We start from the raw sequence: 16,343 nt of genomic DNA, 5'->3' as shown, positions 1-16,343 counted from the left end.
AGAGAGAAGCAGGTGGAGCCTCACCTTCAGGACTCTGATTTGCTCCCTTCTGCTCTGCTGCAGGGTCGGGCACTACCACCTTAGATGTACTGATGGATTCCAATAGGGAGACAAACTCCAGGAAGTTGGATTCATTTGGAATCTGTCCTTCCTTGGCTTCCAGGTCTGACTTGGAGGTTGGGATGGGTTTCTCGCCATCACTGACCACCTCCTTGGTGCTCCTACTCAGGAAGACATCAGTCCCACTGTCCACGCTGAGCACACGGCCATGCCTTTTCTCATGGCTGCTCTTACAAGAGGCTGGGTCGAGGTTTGCCTGGCCCTCCCTGCTACCCTCAGTCTCAGAGTCTCCCCTGGGTGTGAGTGTCACAAGTGTGAGGCCTGGGCTGGGACTTCCGTCCTTGGTGCTATACTCCCCATGCCCAGAGCCAGAGCAACGATCAGGCGACATCACCTCCATTTTCTCTGGGGTCTTTTCTCCACCATTCCCTTCAGAACAAGAGACACCTCTTCCTCCTCCATCCTCAGTTAACTCGAGGGTGACCAAAGGGATTCTGACCTGCTCAGGGTCTGCAGGACCGGCCTCTCCTGAGCCAGCAGACTCTGCATTGGGCCTGACACCCGTTCTGTCGGAGCTGGTTACCCTCAGGTGCAGGGAGCTCTCCGGGTCACTGATAGAGTTTTGGGTGCTGCTCATGGTGATGACTATCTTAATGGGTTCATGCAGACTCAGTGGCTCTCCAGGCTGGGAGGTATCAATGAGGGTCACTGCAACCTCCCCTTCTGAGTCAAGCACTTCCCGGTTCAAGGGTAGTTCCGCCTGACCGGATGTCCGGGTCAGCTCCTCATCTGTGGGTTTGGCTAGGACTGTGTTGCACTGACAGCAGCTGCTGCTCAGGCTGTCCTGAGGTGATCTGCTCTGTGGCTGTGCCCTGGTGGGGCCCTGGGTACAGTTGGGCTGTGGAATCAGAACTGAGCGCTCACTGCCCCATGGCTGGAAGGAGATGTCAGTTTCTAGTAAGTCATACTGGGACAATGACAGATGTGGCAACTTCTTCAAGGCTCCAGTGTTCACCAGGCCACTCTCAGACCTATGGCGGGCTGGGCGCTGGCCAGTGACCCCTGACTCTTTCCCTTTTCTTGCTGTGAAGATTTCTGTGGTAACTGGCTTCACTGGGCATGTTGTTCTGGGAGTGGGTTCTGGTGTACGCCCCTGAGAGGCAGGTAGACTTTCTGACTTCATGCCAGGTGAGGTAGATGACAACAGTGCCTCAGGTTGATCCTCTGACAGAACGACACCTGAGATGGATGACAAGGTGATATGAGATGCATCTTCAGTGAGACATTCAAAACCAAAACCAAAACCAGCAACAAATGCACCAAGATGTTTCTGTTTGTGTGTGTATGGGGGGGGGGTGAGTATATATGTGTGCACACATACAAGTATGTGTGTATGTGTGCACCCATGAGTGTATGTGTGTGCATGTGTGTATATGTATGTGTATATGTGCACCCATGAGTGTGTATATATGTGCATGTGTGTGCATGTGTGAATATGTGTGCATGTGTGTGTATGTGTGTGTATCCATGAGTGAGTGTGTACATGTATATGAGTGTATTTGTACATGCATGAGTGTGTGTTCATGTGCACAAGAGTGCGTACACTTGCATGCATAATTGCACGCACATTCATGTGAGCACATATGCACTTGTGCCTGTATATGGAGGACCAAGGTTGACCTCAGCTGCCATTCTTTCAGATGCCAATCACCTTGATCTTTGAGACAGAGTCTCTCACACTGGCCTGAAATTCACACACTGGTGAGTCCCAGAGATCCCGTCTCTGTCTCCTCAGTGCTGGGATTGTAAGTATGTACCACAACACCCAGATTTTTGTGCAGGTTCTGGGGATTTGACTTGGGTCCCCATATGCTTATGTGGCAAGGACTTTATCTTCTGGGTGGTCGGAACCCCTAGTGCTTATTTAATAGGAATGCCCGTCCACCGTGAATCCTGAGACATCTATATTTACAACTGTGACTCACACTTTTTTCTTTGCTGTGCTGAGGCCTCAAGAGGCAGAGAGCTGTGTGGTTTAAATCACAGATTCAGGCCTTGAGGTCCGGAAGGGCGGGGCTCTGCTCTTTACCACCTTCTCATCTTGGTCAAGTAACCTGCTGCCCTCTCAACCAAGGGAAACAACTGTGGTCCAGTGGGCAGGTGAGACAAGCTCCTTCCTTGCTCTGGGGAACCACTGTGGGCAACACAGAATGCTTAAGGATCACCCTGGCTTCTGCCTGCTCCGTGTAGCTCCACTGTCCTCTCTGTGACGATCAAAAAGCCTTCGGCATGGTCACGTGTCCCTGGGGAGCAGAACCCTCCAAGAAAGACTCACAGCTCTGACCCTAACACCTTCGTCTCAGAGCTGAAGGAGCAGCTCGGAGTTAAGAGTGCTTACTGCTCTTGTAGAGAGGCCTAGTTCAGATCCAGGCACCTATGTCAGGCAATTCGCAACTAGCTGTAACTCCAGTTCAGGGGGGTCTGGCACCCTCTTCTGGCCTCTGTGGACACCTGCACTTATTTGTGGGACCTTGTGTGCACACATAGAAATACACACATATATGCATGACTGAAAAATAAATATTTTTAATGGGTTTTATTTCTCTGAGGATTCAGCTGTGATTTCATATCAAACAATGAAAACACTCTACCTTTGAGGTCTTCTACTGTCTCCTGTGCTGGCAACTCCTGCAGAAACAGAAAGCACACATCAAGATAGAGTCAGCTCACTGCACAGTCCACAAAGCCCACACAGCTGGCCACTACCCCAGGCCCTGCAGGGGCAGCTTGGTCTGGCCAACTGTTTCATAGGGAAGGGACACCTCTGCCTCTGTGCTTCTTAAGTGTTTATAAAATGGGCGAAGAAGATGGATTCTGAAACATGTCTAGGGGCAGATGTCCTCCCAAGATGGCTGCATGGTGACAGAAAGGAGGATGCTAAAGAAAACACGAAAACCAGAAGAAATAAGGCACACCAATCGTGGATCTCCATCCGCGTGGATCTCCACCTACTCTAATATAATGGAGTAATAATATATACTCTAATAACATGAGAGGTAATATATTGGGATTCTATGGAGCAAGATTTAATGCAGAAAGCAGTGGAAAAAGAGATGGCAGTCATTACAAGTGGGAATTGGGAATGTAAATGTTGCTTTTACTTCCTTAGATAAAATAACAAGATGAGAGCCATACCCAGGCATTATGAATACAGGGCTTGGGCTGAGCCTGCCCTCGAGTGTTTCTGTATAACTATCCCTAGGCCTAGACTGGGAAGCTTCTAGGCTTGGTACAATTTAACCTTTTGCAAGCCTGGGCCTTGAAGGCTTCAGCTTCCAGCCTCTGTCTGCTAACCTAGGCCTAGAATGTTTCAACCTCTGAGACTTACTGCTGAAGAGACTCACGCCTTTTAACTCTGTCTGAGCTCTGGCTCACTGGTTCCACTCAACTGTACTGGCTCCAACTCCTCTCCAAGCTGACTGATTAAAACTGGCTTCTCTCTGCTTCTAACCCAGTTGCTCTGCCTGGAAAAACTGCCTCTGAACTGCACAAACTGAGTTGCTCCACACTGAATAGAACTGCTCTGAACTGAACTGATTCTACCTTCTCTCCCTCACTGTTTTGAAACTGCCTCCCTTTCCTGTCCATTCTCTTGAGAGATGGGCATATCCTATCTCTGACTCATTCCGGCAAATCTTTCTCTGATTTGTCACTTCATCTGCCCCTCAATTAGGTGTCCTCCTTTGGGATTAAAGGTGTTGTGTCTGTATTCCCGCCAAAGGAATGGTGTGTATTCCAGCCGGATCCTATCTTTGGATGTGACCCCTTGCCTGAGCAGGCATGTTGCTGAATTAAAATTCCTCTGCAGGGAAGCACTGACAATCTGAGGACTTCATGGCTAACTGGCGAAGAAAAAAGGAGGGAAGAGCTTTGCACCACAGTTCTCTGACAGGAAAGATAACATGAGAGGCTGCTGGTGTTCTGGAAACACTGTAGGTGAAGTCTGGTGTCCCAAGATTGCCCAGGGGCCATTTCCACAGCCACAGCATGAGAAACACAGGGGCCAATACATCCACCCCCACTGGATGCTCCACACTAGGGAGTGAATGCCAAAACAACAGGAAGAGGTTACCAACCAGTGGCCCCGAGGAATGCTGGGAGTGGACACTCTGCCCTCGGGAGCTGCAGCAGAGGGGTGGTGTGGTCAGGCTCCCTCGAGGCTCTTCCTTCTTGGTGCTGTGAATCTGCCTGTTATTGCTGACCAAGGGTGATAAGAGAAGAAGTTACCAGAGAGCCAGGCTCCTCCCATGTGCTTCTGGAACTGTTCCCCTTGGGTCTATTCCTTATATACAAATCTTATTTTCAGCAGCACATAAACTTTCCTCTAAAATTAGGAGACACACTCTTATCCATCCTCCCTCTCTTCCTCCCTCTCTGCTTTGTGTGTGTGTGTGTCTGTGTGTGTCTGTGCGCGCGAGTGCGTGTGTTTTGTGCGCGCGAGTGCGTGTGTTTATGTGTTTATGTCTGGGTGTTTGTGTACATGTGGGAGAATGTACCGGTGGAAGCCAGAGAGAGCTCAACCTTAGGTATGGCTCAGGCAGCGGTCTTCTTTGTTTATTGAAACAATGTTTCTCATTGGTCTGGAACTTGCTGATTTGTCTAGGCCAGTGGCCAACAAGCTATAGGGATCTGTCTGCCTCCAGCATCCCCAACAATGAGGTTACAAGCTTCTACCATCTGACACTGTGCCAGGCCTTTTACATGAATTCTGGGGATCAAGCCCAGCTCCTCCTGCATCCTCCCCTGCCTGGGAGACAAACCTTCAAAGACAAACTATAAAAAGGGAAACAAGCTTTGTGTCCAAAAGTGTCCCTCAAGCTCCAATCCGGGGCCTCACTCTGTGTGACCTCTGCCTCAACACACACTATCCCTTAAGATTATCTGGTGTACTCTGTGAATCTAAAAACAAGATAAAATACTTAACTATAGTATTGTACAGGGTTAAGCCTAAGCCAAATGAATTTTAGATCCTACTGTAAAGCTAGACTGATGACCAGATAAAACATCCAGATTGTAAAAAATCAATTCCATTTAGTTTTAAATATAAGCAAAGTATGCAGATCCATCTCTGCCTAGAATCTTAATGCTTATATATAACTCACAAATAGAGGGCAACTTCTATTTATTTATTTATTTATTTATTTATTTATTTATTTATTTATTTATAGCCTAAGTTTCCAGTAGCATACATTGGTCTGGGATTCACTATGCACCTATAGATGACCTTGAACCCCCAATCTTCCCACCTCCACCTTCCACATGCACAAATCACTATATCAGATTTCGGTGGCGCCTGGCATTGAACCCAGGCCTTTGTGCATGCTAGGCAAGTGTTCTGCAGGCTGAGATACAACCCCACCGCAGATGGTAACATTCTAACTAAAAGCAGATCTTTCCTTTGGGAGCAGGTGCTCTTGCGGACAAGGATACCTTGGGTTTTTGTGCCTGGCGGAGTGCTGGCTGCTGGCCTCTCCCTCTGGCCTCCGTTTGCTTCTCTTTCTTGGGGATCGGTGCTGGATTACCTCGCCCTTGTCGAACATGAGGTGCAGGCGGTAGCTGATAAACTTGATGACTGCAAAGAAGATGGTCACAGAGCCGCAGTAGAACAGCGCTGTGAGGACATTTGGAGGAAAAGCCTGTGGGAGAGAAGAGGGAAGGGACACTCTTGTCGGCGGCTTCCACTTCGCTTTAAACCTCTAAGCACAGTCAGGGGAGCTATCAAGTACTTCTGGATTGGGAATATTTTCCAGTTAGAATATCAACGAAAAAGAGTTATATTACCTATTTACCTTTGGTCTTTCTTGCTTCACGAGTTCTAATTAGTGACTTTGATGACCAATATTTCTCCTAAGCTCTTTGGTTTTTATATATGAATGTTTTATTACTGAATTTAGGATTACCGAGGAAGTAGCAGGATTGAACCTTTACACGGTGTATGAACCATTCTATGCATCAGTGTGGTGTTAGCACATGGGTTAAATAGGGCAGGGAGTCCAAGAGGAACAGAGGAGTGGCCCCTGGTTCTGGAAAGGCTCAGTGCAGTAGTGTAGGGCAATACCAGAACAGGGAAGTGGGAAGGGGTGGATGGAGGAATAGGGGGAGGGAAGAGGGCTTATGGGATTTTCGGGGAGTTGGGAGCCAGGAAAGGGGAAATCATTTGAAATGTAAATAAAAAATATATCGAATAAAAAAAATAGGGCAAGGAGCACAGCTCAGTGGTAGAGCAGTTGCCGGTGTGGAGCCGTTAGCTCAATTCCCAGCACTGTGAGAAAAAGAAAAACAAACAAACAAATAAAAACCCATTGAGGCTGGAGAGCTGGCTCTGCCTTTAAAATGCTCACCATGCAAACATGAAGACCAGAGTTCAGTCTCTGGAACTCAAAGATGACAGAGCCAGGAGAATTCTGGGTGCCCAGCAAGCCCTGGGATGCTAGTGTCTGGACATCCGTGCTGCCACCACCCACCCTTCTTCTTTAAAACTACACCTGGGTTTACTGCTACTTATTAACTGGTCTCCAAACTATAGATACTATTAACAATTCAGGTAATAAAGTCAGATACAGTTTAAAAATGTAACAAGAACTTCAGAGCAAATGTTTTCCCCGCTTAGCTGGTGCAGTGTGTCAGATGTATCCATACATAAGGAGAAAACTGTGGAAGAAGGCAGTGACTTCTCTCACTGTTGGGACCAATACCCAGCAAGAAGCAACTTAAGGGGCGGGGCGGGGGCGGGGGTCATTTTGGCTCACACTTTAAAGGGATACAGCCCAGTACAGAGGGGGAGGCATGGGACCTGGCAGGTAAGTCTGCCTCCAAACCTCTTCAAATCTTGATGAAACAGGAAGCAGAGAGTGGACAGGAAGTGGACTGGGCTTTATAACCTCAAGGCCCACTCTCAGGGAACCACTTCCTTCAGTGAGGCTTCATCTCCCAAAGGCTCCACAATCTTCCCAAACAGAGCCACTAGCTAGGTAGCATGTGTTTAAACAGGTGAGCCCGAGGGTGACATTTCACATAGAAACCACAGCAAAGGTTTTCTGGAAAAGGCTACTTCCCAGCAGGGTTCCTTGGGGATATTTCCTACGGCAGGCATTTTCCTTCTTCCCTGGTTATTAAGTACCTTGGCGTAGTCTTTATTTTAGAGATAACAAGAGATAAAGAACAATGGACTGTGCTGTAGCTTTCTTCCATCTTTCTCCCTCCCTCTAACTTTTCATAAGTGGGCATGGTGTATGCATGGATGTATGCATGTTTGGTATGCATGGTGGCACGTGTGGGGTGCTTATGGACAAGAATGAATATGTATGTGGAAACCTGAGGCTGAGATCAGGAATCACCATCCCTCACTCCCCCACCTTATTCACTGCGGCAGGGTCTCTCAATCAAACCCAGAGCTCACTGACGTGGCGAGTCTTACTTAACCAGCTGGCTGGGAGGATGCCTTGTCTCTGCTTCCTGAGGCTGGGATTTCTGGTGGGTTGGCCACCGACCTGATGGTCTGTGTGGATCCTAAGGATTCAAACTACTGCTGAGACTTCTCCCCATCTTCTATCTTTTTTTTTTTTTTAATTTGGGAGGGATACACACACACACACACACACACACACACACACACACACACACACACGCATCAGAGAATTAAAGGACTAGAAGAGTCTGAAAAGCCCTCAAAACCCAAAATGTCTACATTTCTTTTCTAAATTTAAGACAAATCAATAGCTGTACATGAGCTAAAGCCATTGTTGTTTGAACTAATGCTCTATAATTTGTTTTTCAATTCTGAGTTATGAGGGATACTATAGGGTGACTATCATACTTGAAGATGATGATGGAAGAGAGGAAGGGAGGGAGGGAGGGAGGGAGGGAGGGAGGGAGGGAGGGAGGGAGGAAGGGAGGGAGAGAGGGAGGGAGGCAGGGGGGAGACTGTGAAAAGCTGAGGCAAGAAGGCGCAAGCCTGAAGGGCTGAGGATTTCAGACACCAGAGGCCCGAGAACTTTAATGTTAGCTGGTAGCCAAGAGCAGAAAGACCAAGAGCCAGAGCTCTCCATCCTTGTATTAGCTGAGCACCCCAATACTGGGTGTCACACTCCAATACTGGATGTCTTTGTTGGGTTTTTACTGCTGTGATTAGACACCATGACCAAGGCAAGTCTTAGAAAGGACAACATTTAATTGGTCTGGCTTATAGGCTCAGAGGTTCAGTCCATTCTCATCAAAGTGGGAGCAGGGCAGCATCTATGCAGGCAGAGCTGAGAGTTCTACATCTCCAGGCCACTAGGTCTAGGGTTATTAAAGACCATGCCCACAGTGACACACCTACTCCAACAAGGTCACACCTCCAAATAGTGCCACTGCCTAGGCCAAGCATATACAAACCATGACACTGGAGGTGTGTTCAGAAGCTGCAACACTAGTAGGCACCACCTACTGCTGCTCACTGCTGCGGGAAGCTGAGGATTGCAAGAGATGCTGAGATGCTGGGGCCACTGATGGTTAAAGCCCAGAAGTTTCTGGCTGTTAAAGCTAGAGTGCAGTTCTCAATTTGTGGGTCATGACCCCTCTGGGGGATCGACTGACCCTTTTACAGGGATTGTTGAAGACCATCGGAAAACACAAATATTTACAATATGATTCATAATAGTAGCAAAACTGCAGTTATCAAGTAGCAGCAAAAATACTTTTATGGTGGGGGGGGGAGTCATCACAACATGAGGAACTGTATTAAAGGGTGAGGCATTCGGAAGGTTTAGAATCTCTGGCCTAGAGTAAACAGGCTTCTGGTCTCAGAGTTTGAGTGTAGCTTCTGGATCTTCCAGCCCACAGCTTGGGCCCCTAAGAACCCAGGATTCCAGTGACCACATTGTATCTCTGTTAGTACTAAGATTCTCCATCCAAGTAGAAGAGTCAGGGGCAGATGACTGATTACAGCTTCACATCAACGGAATTCTGAGGGGAATGGATGGCGGTGCCTGCCACCTTAGCACGAGGACCCCAGTGACCCCTAGTACCCAGGACAAAAAACGTGTGGCAGTATAGGCTTGCAGTCCCAGGTCTGGGGAGGTGGAGATGGAAGGACTCCTGAAACTCACTGGCCAACCAGCCTAGTAGAACTGAGGGACTCCAGGTTCTAAAGCAAAGAGCTATTGAAGAAGACACCCTACACCACAATGTGTCCTCTACGCATTCATGGTTCGCAAGCACACATCATACAGACCCACACACAGAGATACCCAAAATGATGCCAACTATAACAGACAGAACACACCTAGAGGGAGCAAGGCAAATGAACTCTCTCTTAAGAAGAATGATACGAATCAAGAAAGCTTGGAAGAACAGAGATGCAAAGTCAAATTTCTTAAGCGCCGTGGAGGTAAGTATTTTAAACCAGAGTATGATAGCTACCGAGTTTAAAACTGCTGGGGATAAAATCTGTATAGTTTTCAATTCACCTATTACTGGATGCAGAAATGAAATATATACTTCACAATGCAGAAACCAGGCAGATTCTGCCCTGACCAATCACCATGGTCAACGGCAGCATTAATGCGCTTAGGGTTGGGAGAATATGCCATGTCCCTCTGATGTGCTGCACAAGGGCACAGCTTTGTTTGGTATCACCTTCCCAAACCCCTAGTCACACATGTGATCCCAGAAAACAGAAATACAAGTCAAGAAACATTCTATAAATGTTATAAATTCTATAGAACAATTTTAAATGCTACAAAAGCCAAAAGGGGGTTGAGGACCCTCTGGAGTAAAGGTTAATTAAGTACCTAGAAGTCTTGCAAGATCCGCTACTGAATTTGGATCCAGAAAAAGCAAGAGGCCCTTCTACCCAGGACATAATTTCAGTCATTGTCTTGATGTGAGGATGATGTGGTGACTGACAGTGTCTTGTGGCCCATCACTTATTTTGAAATACTACACCATGTGTGTATTAACACATAATCAGAAGAGTGGGGTAGATGTGTGAAGTGTGTGACGGCACATCCTGTCAATTTCACGGGACCTAGAGTCACACACAAGGCAAGCCTCTGGGCACGCCTGAGAGGGAGGTTCCACCCTGGGTACTTGAGGTTGGAGAACCCACCCTAAGTGTAGATGGCTCCACCCCACATGCTGGGTCCCAAACTGAATAGAAAGGATTTGGTGATCTAAGCACCAGCATCCACTTCTCTCTGCCTCCTGACTGAGTGCATAACATGACCAGCGGCCTCACACCTCTGCCTCCAGGTCTCTCCCATCACGAAGGACAGCACCCTCCAACTGTGAGCCTAAGTAAACCTTCCTTCTCTGCACTGCTTTTGCTGTTGTATGTTGCCATAGCAACAAGGATGGTAATTAATACACATGGTAAAATGCTAAGAATTCGTTTCTCTAGTGAATATGGGGTAACAAGTCCTGTAACTTTTCTGAACATTAGACTTTTTTTCTCCCAAACTAATAACCGGAAGCCAGGGACGTTGGTACACACCCGTCATCTCAGCACTTAGGAGCGGGGAGAGGTAGGAGGTTCAGAAGCTCAAGGACAGTCTGGGCTAGATGAGACTCTGTCTCAAAACACAAAACCAGTAGCAAAACAAAACAAAACAAAATCCTTGAGGATAAAAACTAATTCACATCCTGTCTCAAGCTTCTTGTTGGGTTGTGTTTATATGTGTATTTTTTGTACTAAGAGTTGAACTCAGACTCCTAGTGGTTAATAAGTCCTATAAGGCCTATATCCCAGTCAACTTCTCTCAACATGTCCTACCACACTCCCTATTACATGACAATCCCACCTCTTTTCTTTCAGCAGTGGGCAGATACCCTGACCTACTCACTTTGGAGTCCTTCCCTGGGCTGGGAGGCCCCCTAACCTCATGGTGAATCTGTCTCCTTTTATTTGAGATCACAACCAGAAGACTGGGTGGCCATACACATGGGCCACCACCACTCTTTGGAGAGGCCTCCACTTAGAAAACTAAGGCCTAGTTAGATCCAATATCAGTCTAATAAGCCACACTGTCCTGAAGAAGACTTCATAAGTACTGTCTCATTGAGCTCCATGGCTCGCACAAACTGGTTCTAGTGGCCAGTAAGATAACTCAGTAAAGACTCCCGCCATCAATCTGGATGACCTCATTTTGATACATGGATCCCACATAATGGAACCTCTGCGAAGCTGTCTTCTGACCTCTGTGCATACGTTCAAATCACACACACACACACACACACACACACACACACACACACACGCACACACACACACACACACTCTTGTTCTGCAGCTGAGGAAGTAAAAAGTCAAAATAAGTTAACTTCTTCCAAGGTCCCAGAACTGGGAAAAGCTGGATCCAGAATTCAACTGAGGCAATCCGCCTTCAGAACCACAGCCCGGAACAAACTGCCAGAAAAAGAGCCAGGGTCCAGGGGTGCCAAGGCCCCAGGCATCTCGAATGTCAGATTCAGGATCTGCCAGCCATGCAAACTCATTGAAGATTCTGCAAAGGAGGACGTGACTACGTACTGTTCTAGGGCTAAGTCCTTCACAGGCATATCAAAGTCAGCTCCTCACCTCACCGGCAGGTTAACGGCAGGCAGCTTTTAAAGGAGTCTCATCATGCCTTGAGCTACCTATGTTTAACTGACCTATGAAGGTCACAGGTGACCATTCAGCAAACATTCACTGTTGGCCATCCCAGAGGACGAGTTACCACACTGCTCTGGCATATATAGGCACATGACATTTATTCACTCCTGTATTTTCTTTTTAATTCTTTTTTTCAGACTTCTCTACACTGTGGCGAAACTGCCGAGGGATTGACCATGCAATCTACCTTTCTAAAGCAAAACAGGAAGAGACAAGTAGGAAAAAACAACAACAACAACAACAACAAAAAAACAACAACTAACAACCGAAACCAGGTCGCCTGGGAGGAATTCATACTGCCTTTTCCTTGCAACCGCACCTGCCGTGTTATAGCTGGTGCTATAGCTGATATCATCCGAAGTCATGAGGCCTAGGGTTGGTACAAGCCAGTCTCAGCAGTTCTGACAGCAGGGCCTGACTCATCCAGGCAGCCTGCATTGATTCTTAATGAGCCCACAGTCCCCAAAGTCCTACATACTTTTTCCCTGAGACTGCGCTGTGCCCTGCAGGGCTGCTGTCCCAACTCCCTCATTCTTCAGTTCCTACTTCTCAAAAGTCACTGTCCCCTTCCCATCCTGGGCCTCGTCTGCGAGTCCCCTTCCCCTTCTCTTTCATAGCCTTACTTCCTATTTAGTTCTTCCCATCTCCTTCCTCTCCTCCTTTCTCTCCCCCTGCCAATTTTCCTTTCCGCTTCCTGTTTCTCCTCCTTTTCCTTTCCTCCTCCCCCTCCTCCACCCATCCCTCAATTGGGGACTCACCAGGTGCAGTGCCAGTGGCAGGAGGAGCAGGAACAGCCACAGGTAGAGGTGGCAGCTGTTGGTAAATTTGCTATGCTCCGGGTCATGGTACCAGCCTCCTGTGAGCGCAGCCCACACGCCCTGCCTGAGCAGCTGCAACACCTGGGACGCCATGCCCGCAGAGTCGGGCAGGAACCGCGCGTGTCCTGGGGCTCAGCACCCTAAGCTCAGCACCCTCAGGCTCAGTACGCAGGTGTGTGCCGGTGTGCTCCAGTCGCTCCCCCGGCCCCGCCCCCGCCGCCCAAACCGCGGCAGATGCTGAACAGAGTGGACCGGCACAGCGCGGTGCTGGAGCCGGCTGGGGCTGCCAGGCAGGTGCGCGCCATGTCCAAGGGAAGGAGGATTTTCCCATCATGCTCCGCGATGGCTGCTCAAGGATGCTCCCGCGGCTCCGCCCCGTGTCCACCCAAGTCTACGAAGGAGCTCAGTCCCTCCCTCTCCTTGGTGGCTGGGGCTCCACCTGCCTTTCCTCCTAAGAGTGAGTTTGCAGCTTGGGCTGGAGAAGGAGTATGGTTCTGTAACCGGTGTCAGAAGGGCAAAAGATCAAGCACTCGGTATTTCCAATAAGAAGAGTGTGAGGCTACAGGGATACCTTTGCCTGGGATGGGTGGGGGGGGGGACTGTATTCTTTCCTCTGCCCCCAGGTTACTACTTTGGTGCCCCTGGCTATGGGAGCCCCCACTTCATTGCGCTCTACTCAGACCCTTTTCCTGAGGGCAAGGCTTTCCTCTCTGTTCCCGTCTCTGCTCTGGGCTCCCCACGCATTCAAACGGAGGCACCAGCTCTCCCTGGGGTGATGTGAACCTTGGCAAGGAAGGGGGGTAGACAAAGAGAACCTGGAGCTTTGGGGTTAAATTCTTTTACTGAGGAGGGATTAAAAGCACAACAGGGGTAGGGGAAGAAGTTCCGTGATGCTGTTGATCAGGAGTCCCATCCATTTTGTTCTTAAATAAAGTCTGCACAGTTAAGACACACAGTAAAACAAAAAAGAAAAGAGTGAATTTACAAGGTATGAGAACCAAGAATGTTCCTGTGTAAGAGTCATAGACAGGAAACTCCTTGGCTTTTGTTTTTGTTTTGTCGCCTGCCGGGAAAGGTTTGTATAACCTCGAGACCTAGGCTTGAGCAACTCAAAGCCAGGTCCTCTGAACTCCACCTGCAGGGCTTGGTCCCTGTGATCTTGACTGGCTACAGACAGGAGGCTCTGAAGTTTTATGCACGACACGATCTGTTCCCAGAATTCATTCCATCCTGACTTTTCTCCTCCACCCCTGATTAACCAATCGGGCACACAGAAATGATAACCGCCGTTCTGAAGTAATCGTCGGAATCTCAGTTAACCACGCGTTTTAGCTTTACATTGTTTTATCTTACTAGTGAGGCACGGTCTCACTTTGTAGATTGAATTGGTTGGAAAGGGATTTTGTGGCTCGGACTGGCCTGCAAATTCATGGCAATCCTTCAGAGTATTGAGATTATGAGCATAGGCAGCGACATCTAGCTCTCTGTCTTTTTATATGTTTCTTGAACATAATCTGGGATGGCAATCTACCATTTCCAACCACGAAAGGGGGTGGGGGGGGGGGGGGGGAAGGGGGACGGAGAAGAAGGGAGGTGAGAAAAAGAGAAGAGCAGATTTTGATTACGGCACTAGGCGGCGCTAGAGCTCTGCTAGAATATGGTAAAGCCCATTATTTGGGTTTGCCAAAAGCCCATATGGTATTGCCAAAAAGGCAAGGATTAATAGTCAGGGAGAATTCCGTACAGGGGCAAGCTTGTTCACAAAATGATGGCTCTAATTTTGTACTTAAGTGTGTTTGCTTCTCACATGTGTCAGTGTGTATTTCATGTGCCTCGTGTGGGGATATTGTTTATTTTGGGTCTTTTTTTTTTTCCTTTCTTTTAATTTTCTATACGAGAGTCCCTGAAGAGCAGGGTAGAAATAATGGAAGGGAGATTTTGAGTTTCAGTTGAATATGTTTAGAAGAAATAAGAAAATGACTTTAAATATTAAAGTAATGTTCCATGATTCAAAACTCTAAATGAGATTTAAAACACAAACAAACATGGACTGGAGAGATGGCTCACTAGTTAAGAGCACTGACTGCTTTTCTGAAGGTGCTGAGTTCAAATCCCAGCAACTACATGGTGGCTCACAACCATCCGCAATGAGATCTGATGCCCTCTTCTGGTGTGTCTGAAGACAGCTACAGTGTACTTAGATATAGTAAGTAAATCTTTAAAAGAAAAGTTAGCTTTAAAGTAAATCATAAGACCTTGACTTCTGTAGTCACAAAGCAAAGATCTGCTGTAAACTGTCTCCCAGAGACAGACAAAGCAGCTAAAGCCAGATAATGAAGTAAAGCCACAAACAAAATTTTTTTAAAATATATTTAAAATATGTATTAATCAAAGCAACTCTTTGTTATATATTTACAGGAGCTGCCTTCTCCATCCCAGGCAAGAACCTTCTCTAAGTTAGGAAAAGGTAGAAAGGACCACAGGTTAACAACTTGAATCCACGCAGAGACCCCCATAGTCCTGTAAAGGGAAGTTACTAAACAGGGGAATACAAAACAAGTATAAACATGTTGTATATATTCCTCCCCTTGTCCTAATGTCTGTTAAAAAAAAGGACCACAACATGATGTAAAAATTGTAAAACTGTGGCCAGCAAAATGGCCAGGAGGTTTCTAGCATTTTCTGGTTTTGCAGAGCACCAGATTTTAGAGTTTGTAAGTCCAGCTCCAGGAGACCTGAAATTCTTCTGGACTTCCAGGACACTGGGTTTGGGCATAGCAGGCATAAGCAGAGTCAAGATACCCATGCACATAAAAATAAACAAGTCTTTTTGAAAATAAGTTGTCATCTTCAGGTACTGGGCACTTATCAACAGCCACTGAATCAATCTGTGCAGGGAAAAGAAATGGTGCGTGTGTGTCTGTGTGTGTGTATGAATAGCTGTTCCTGTTAACTGTTCCTTTTAGCAAATTATACAGAGAAGATTCTTATTTTTTTCAAATAAAAATAGCAGAGCTGTGGATGACCTCAGAGCACAGGAGCTGACTCTGTAGCCTGAGTATCCCCTCTCCCACGGGGAGAGACTCTGTTATAAATGAGCTCACATCTATTGTGTTGGGTCACATGGTGAGTATTGGGATCCCTTTGCAATGACAGCTTAGCTCAGTTCAGTGAGTACAGGATGGCATGAGAATCAAGCAGACTTTGAAATCAAGGGAAAAAGAAGAGACAACAAGCCTAAAGAAAGCCGGGAAGGTTTTAGTGGGTGTGAGTGAAGGAATGAACACACCAGGGAAGAAGCAGCCCCTCAGAAATAGAAGGTAAGCACACGGGTAAATGTGTGCCCCAGAGGTGTGGGGCCATAAACATCACTGGCTCCCCTCAGCAGAGAGAGGGTAACCATGAGGACACCAGGGTTGGGGGGACGGTGAAGAAATCGACACGAAAAGATTACAAATATGTAATTAAATGTGAGGGCACATGGTATGCTTCAGCATTACCTTGAAGACACGTTGGCTGAATCGCTGCAGTGCTCAAGTGGAGGCTTGAGGCTGGAGAAAGAAATGGCTCCGTATTTGAACACACTGTCTGTTCTTTCAGAGGATCTGAGTTTAGTTTCCAGAACCTACAATGTGGCTCACAACTATCTGTAATGTTGTAAGATTCTGGGAGCCTTAACTTACTGGAGAGACCCCCTGAGAGAACCACATGGAGATGGGAATCATGCAAAAAGCAAGAGGATTTTTTTATTTGATCCAGCATGCTGGGGTCGC

General features: G+C 47.4%; 1 protein-coding gene across 1 annotated transcript in view; it reads right to left on the bottom strand.

Annotated features, from left to right (window-relative positions):
• The window catches only part of Pcnx2 (pecanex 2), a 153,726-nt gene extending 141,063 nt beyond the window's left edge, over positions 1–12,663 (bottom strand). The window contains exons 1-5 of the mRNA XM_052167115.1: positions 12,511–12,663; positions 5,551–5,756; positions 4,197–4,317; positions 2,712–2,748; positions 25–1,299 (exon numbers count right to left, since the gene is read on the bottom strand). Coding sequence (XP_052023075.1) covers positions 25–1,299; positions 2,712–2,748; positions 4,197–4,317; positions 5,551–5,756; positions 12,511–12,663 — 1,792 coding nt within the window. The remainder of the gene's footprint in view (positions 1–24; positions 1,300–2,711; positions 2,749–4,196; positions 4,318–5,550; positions 5,757–12,510) is intronic.
• Positions 12,664–16,343: the final 3,680 nt, after the last annotated feature.

Source organism: Apodemus sylvaticus, chromosome 21, assembly GCF_947179515.1.
Source record: "Apodemus sylvaticus chromosome 21, mApoSyl1.1, whole genome shotgun sequence".
Classification (NCBI taxonomy): domain Eukaryota; kingdom Metazoa; phylum Chordata; class Mammalia; order Rodentia; family Muridae; genus Apodemus; species Apodemus sylvaticus.
The sequence above is the reverse complement of the archived record's forward strand: the minus strand, read 5'-3'. Positions and strand labels throughout refer to the sequence as shown.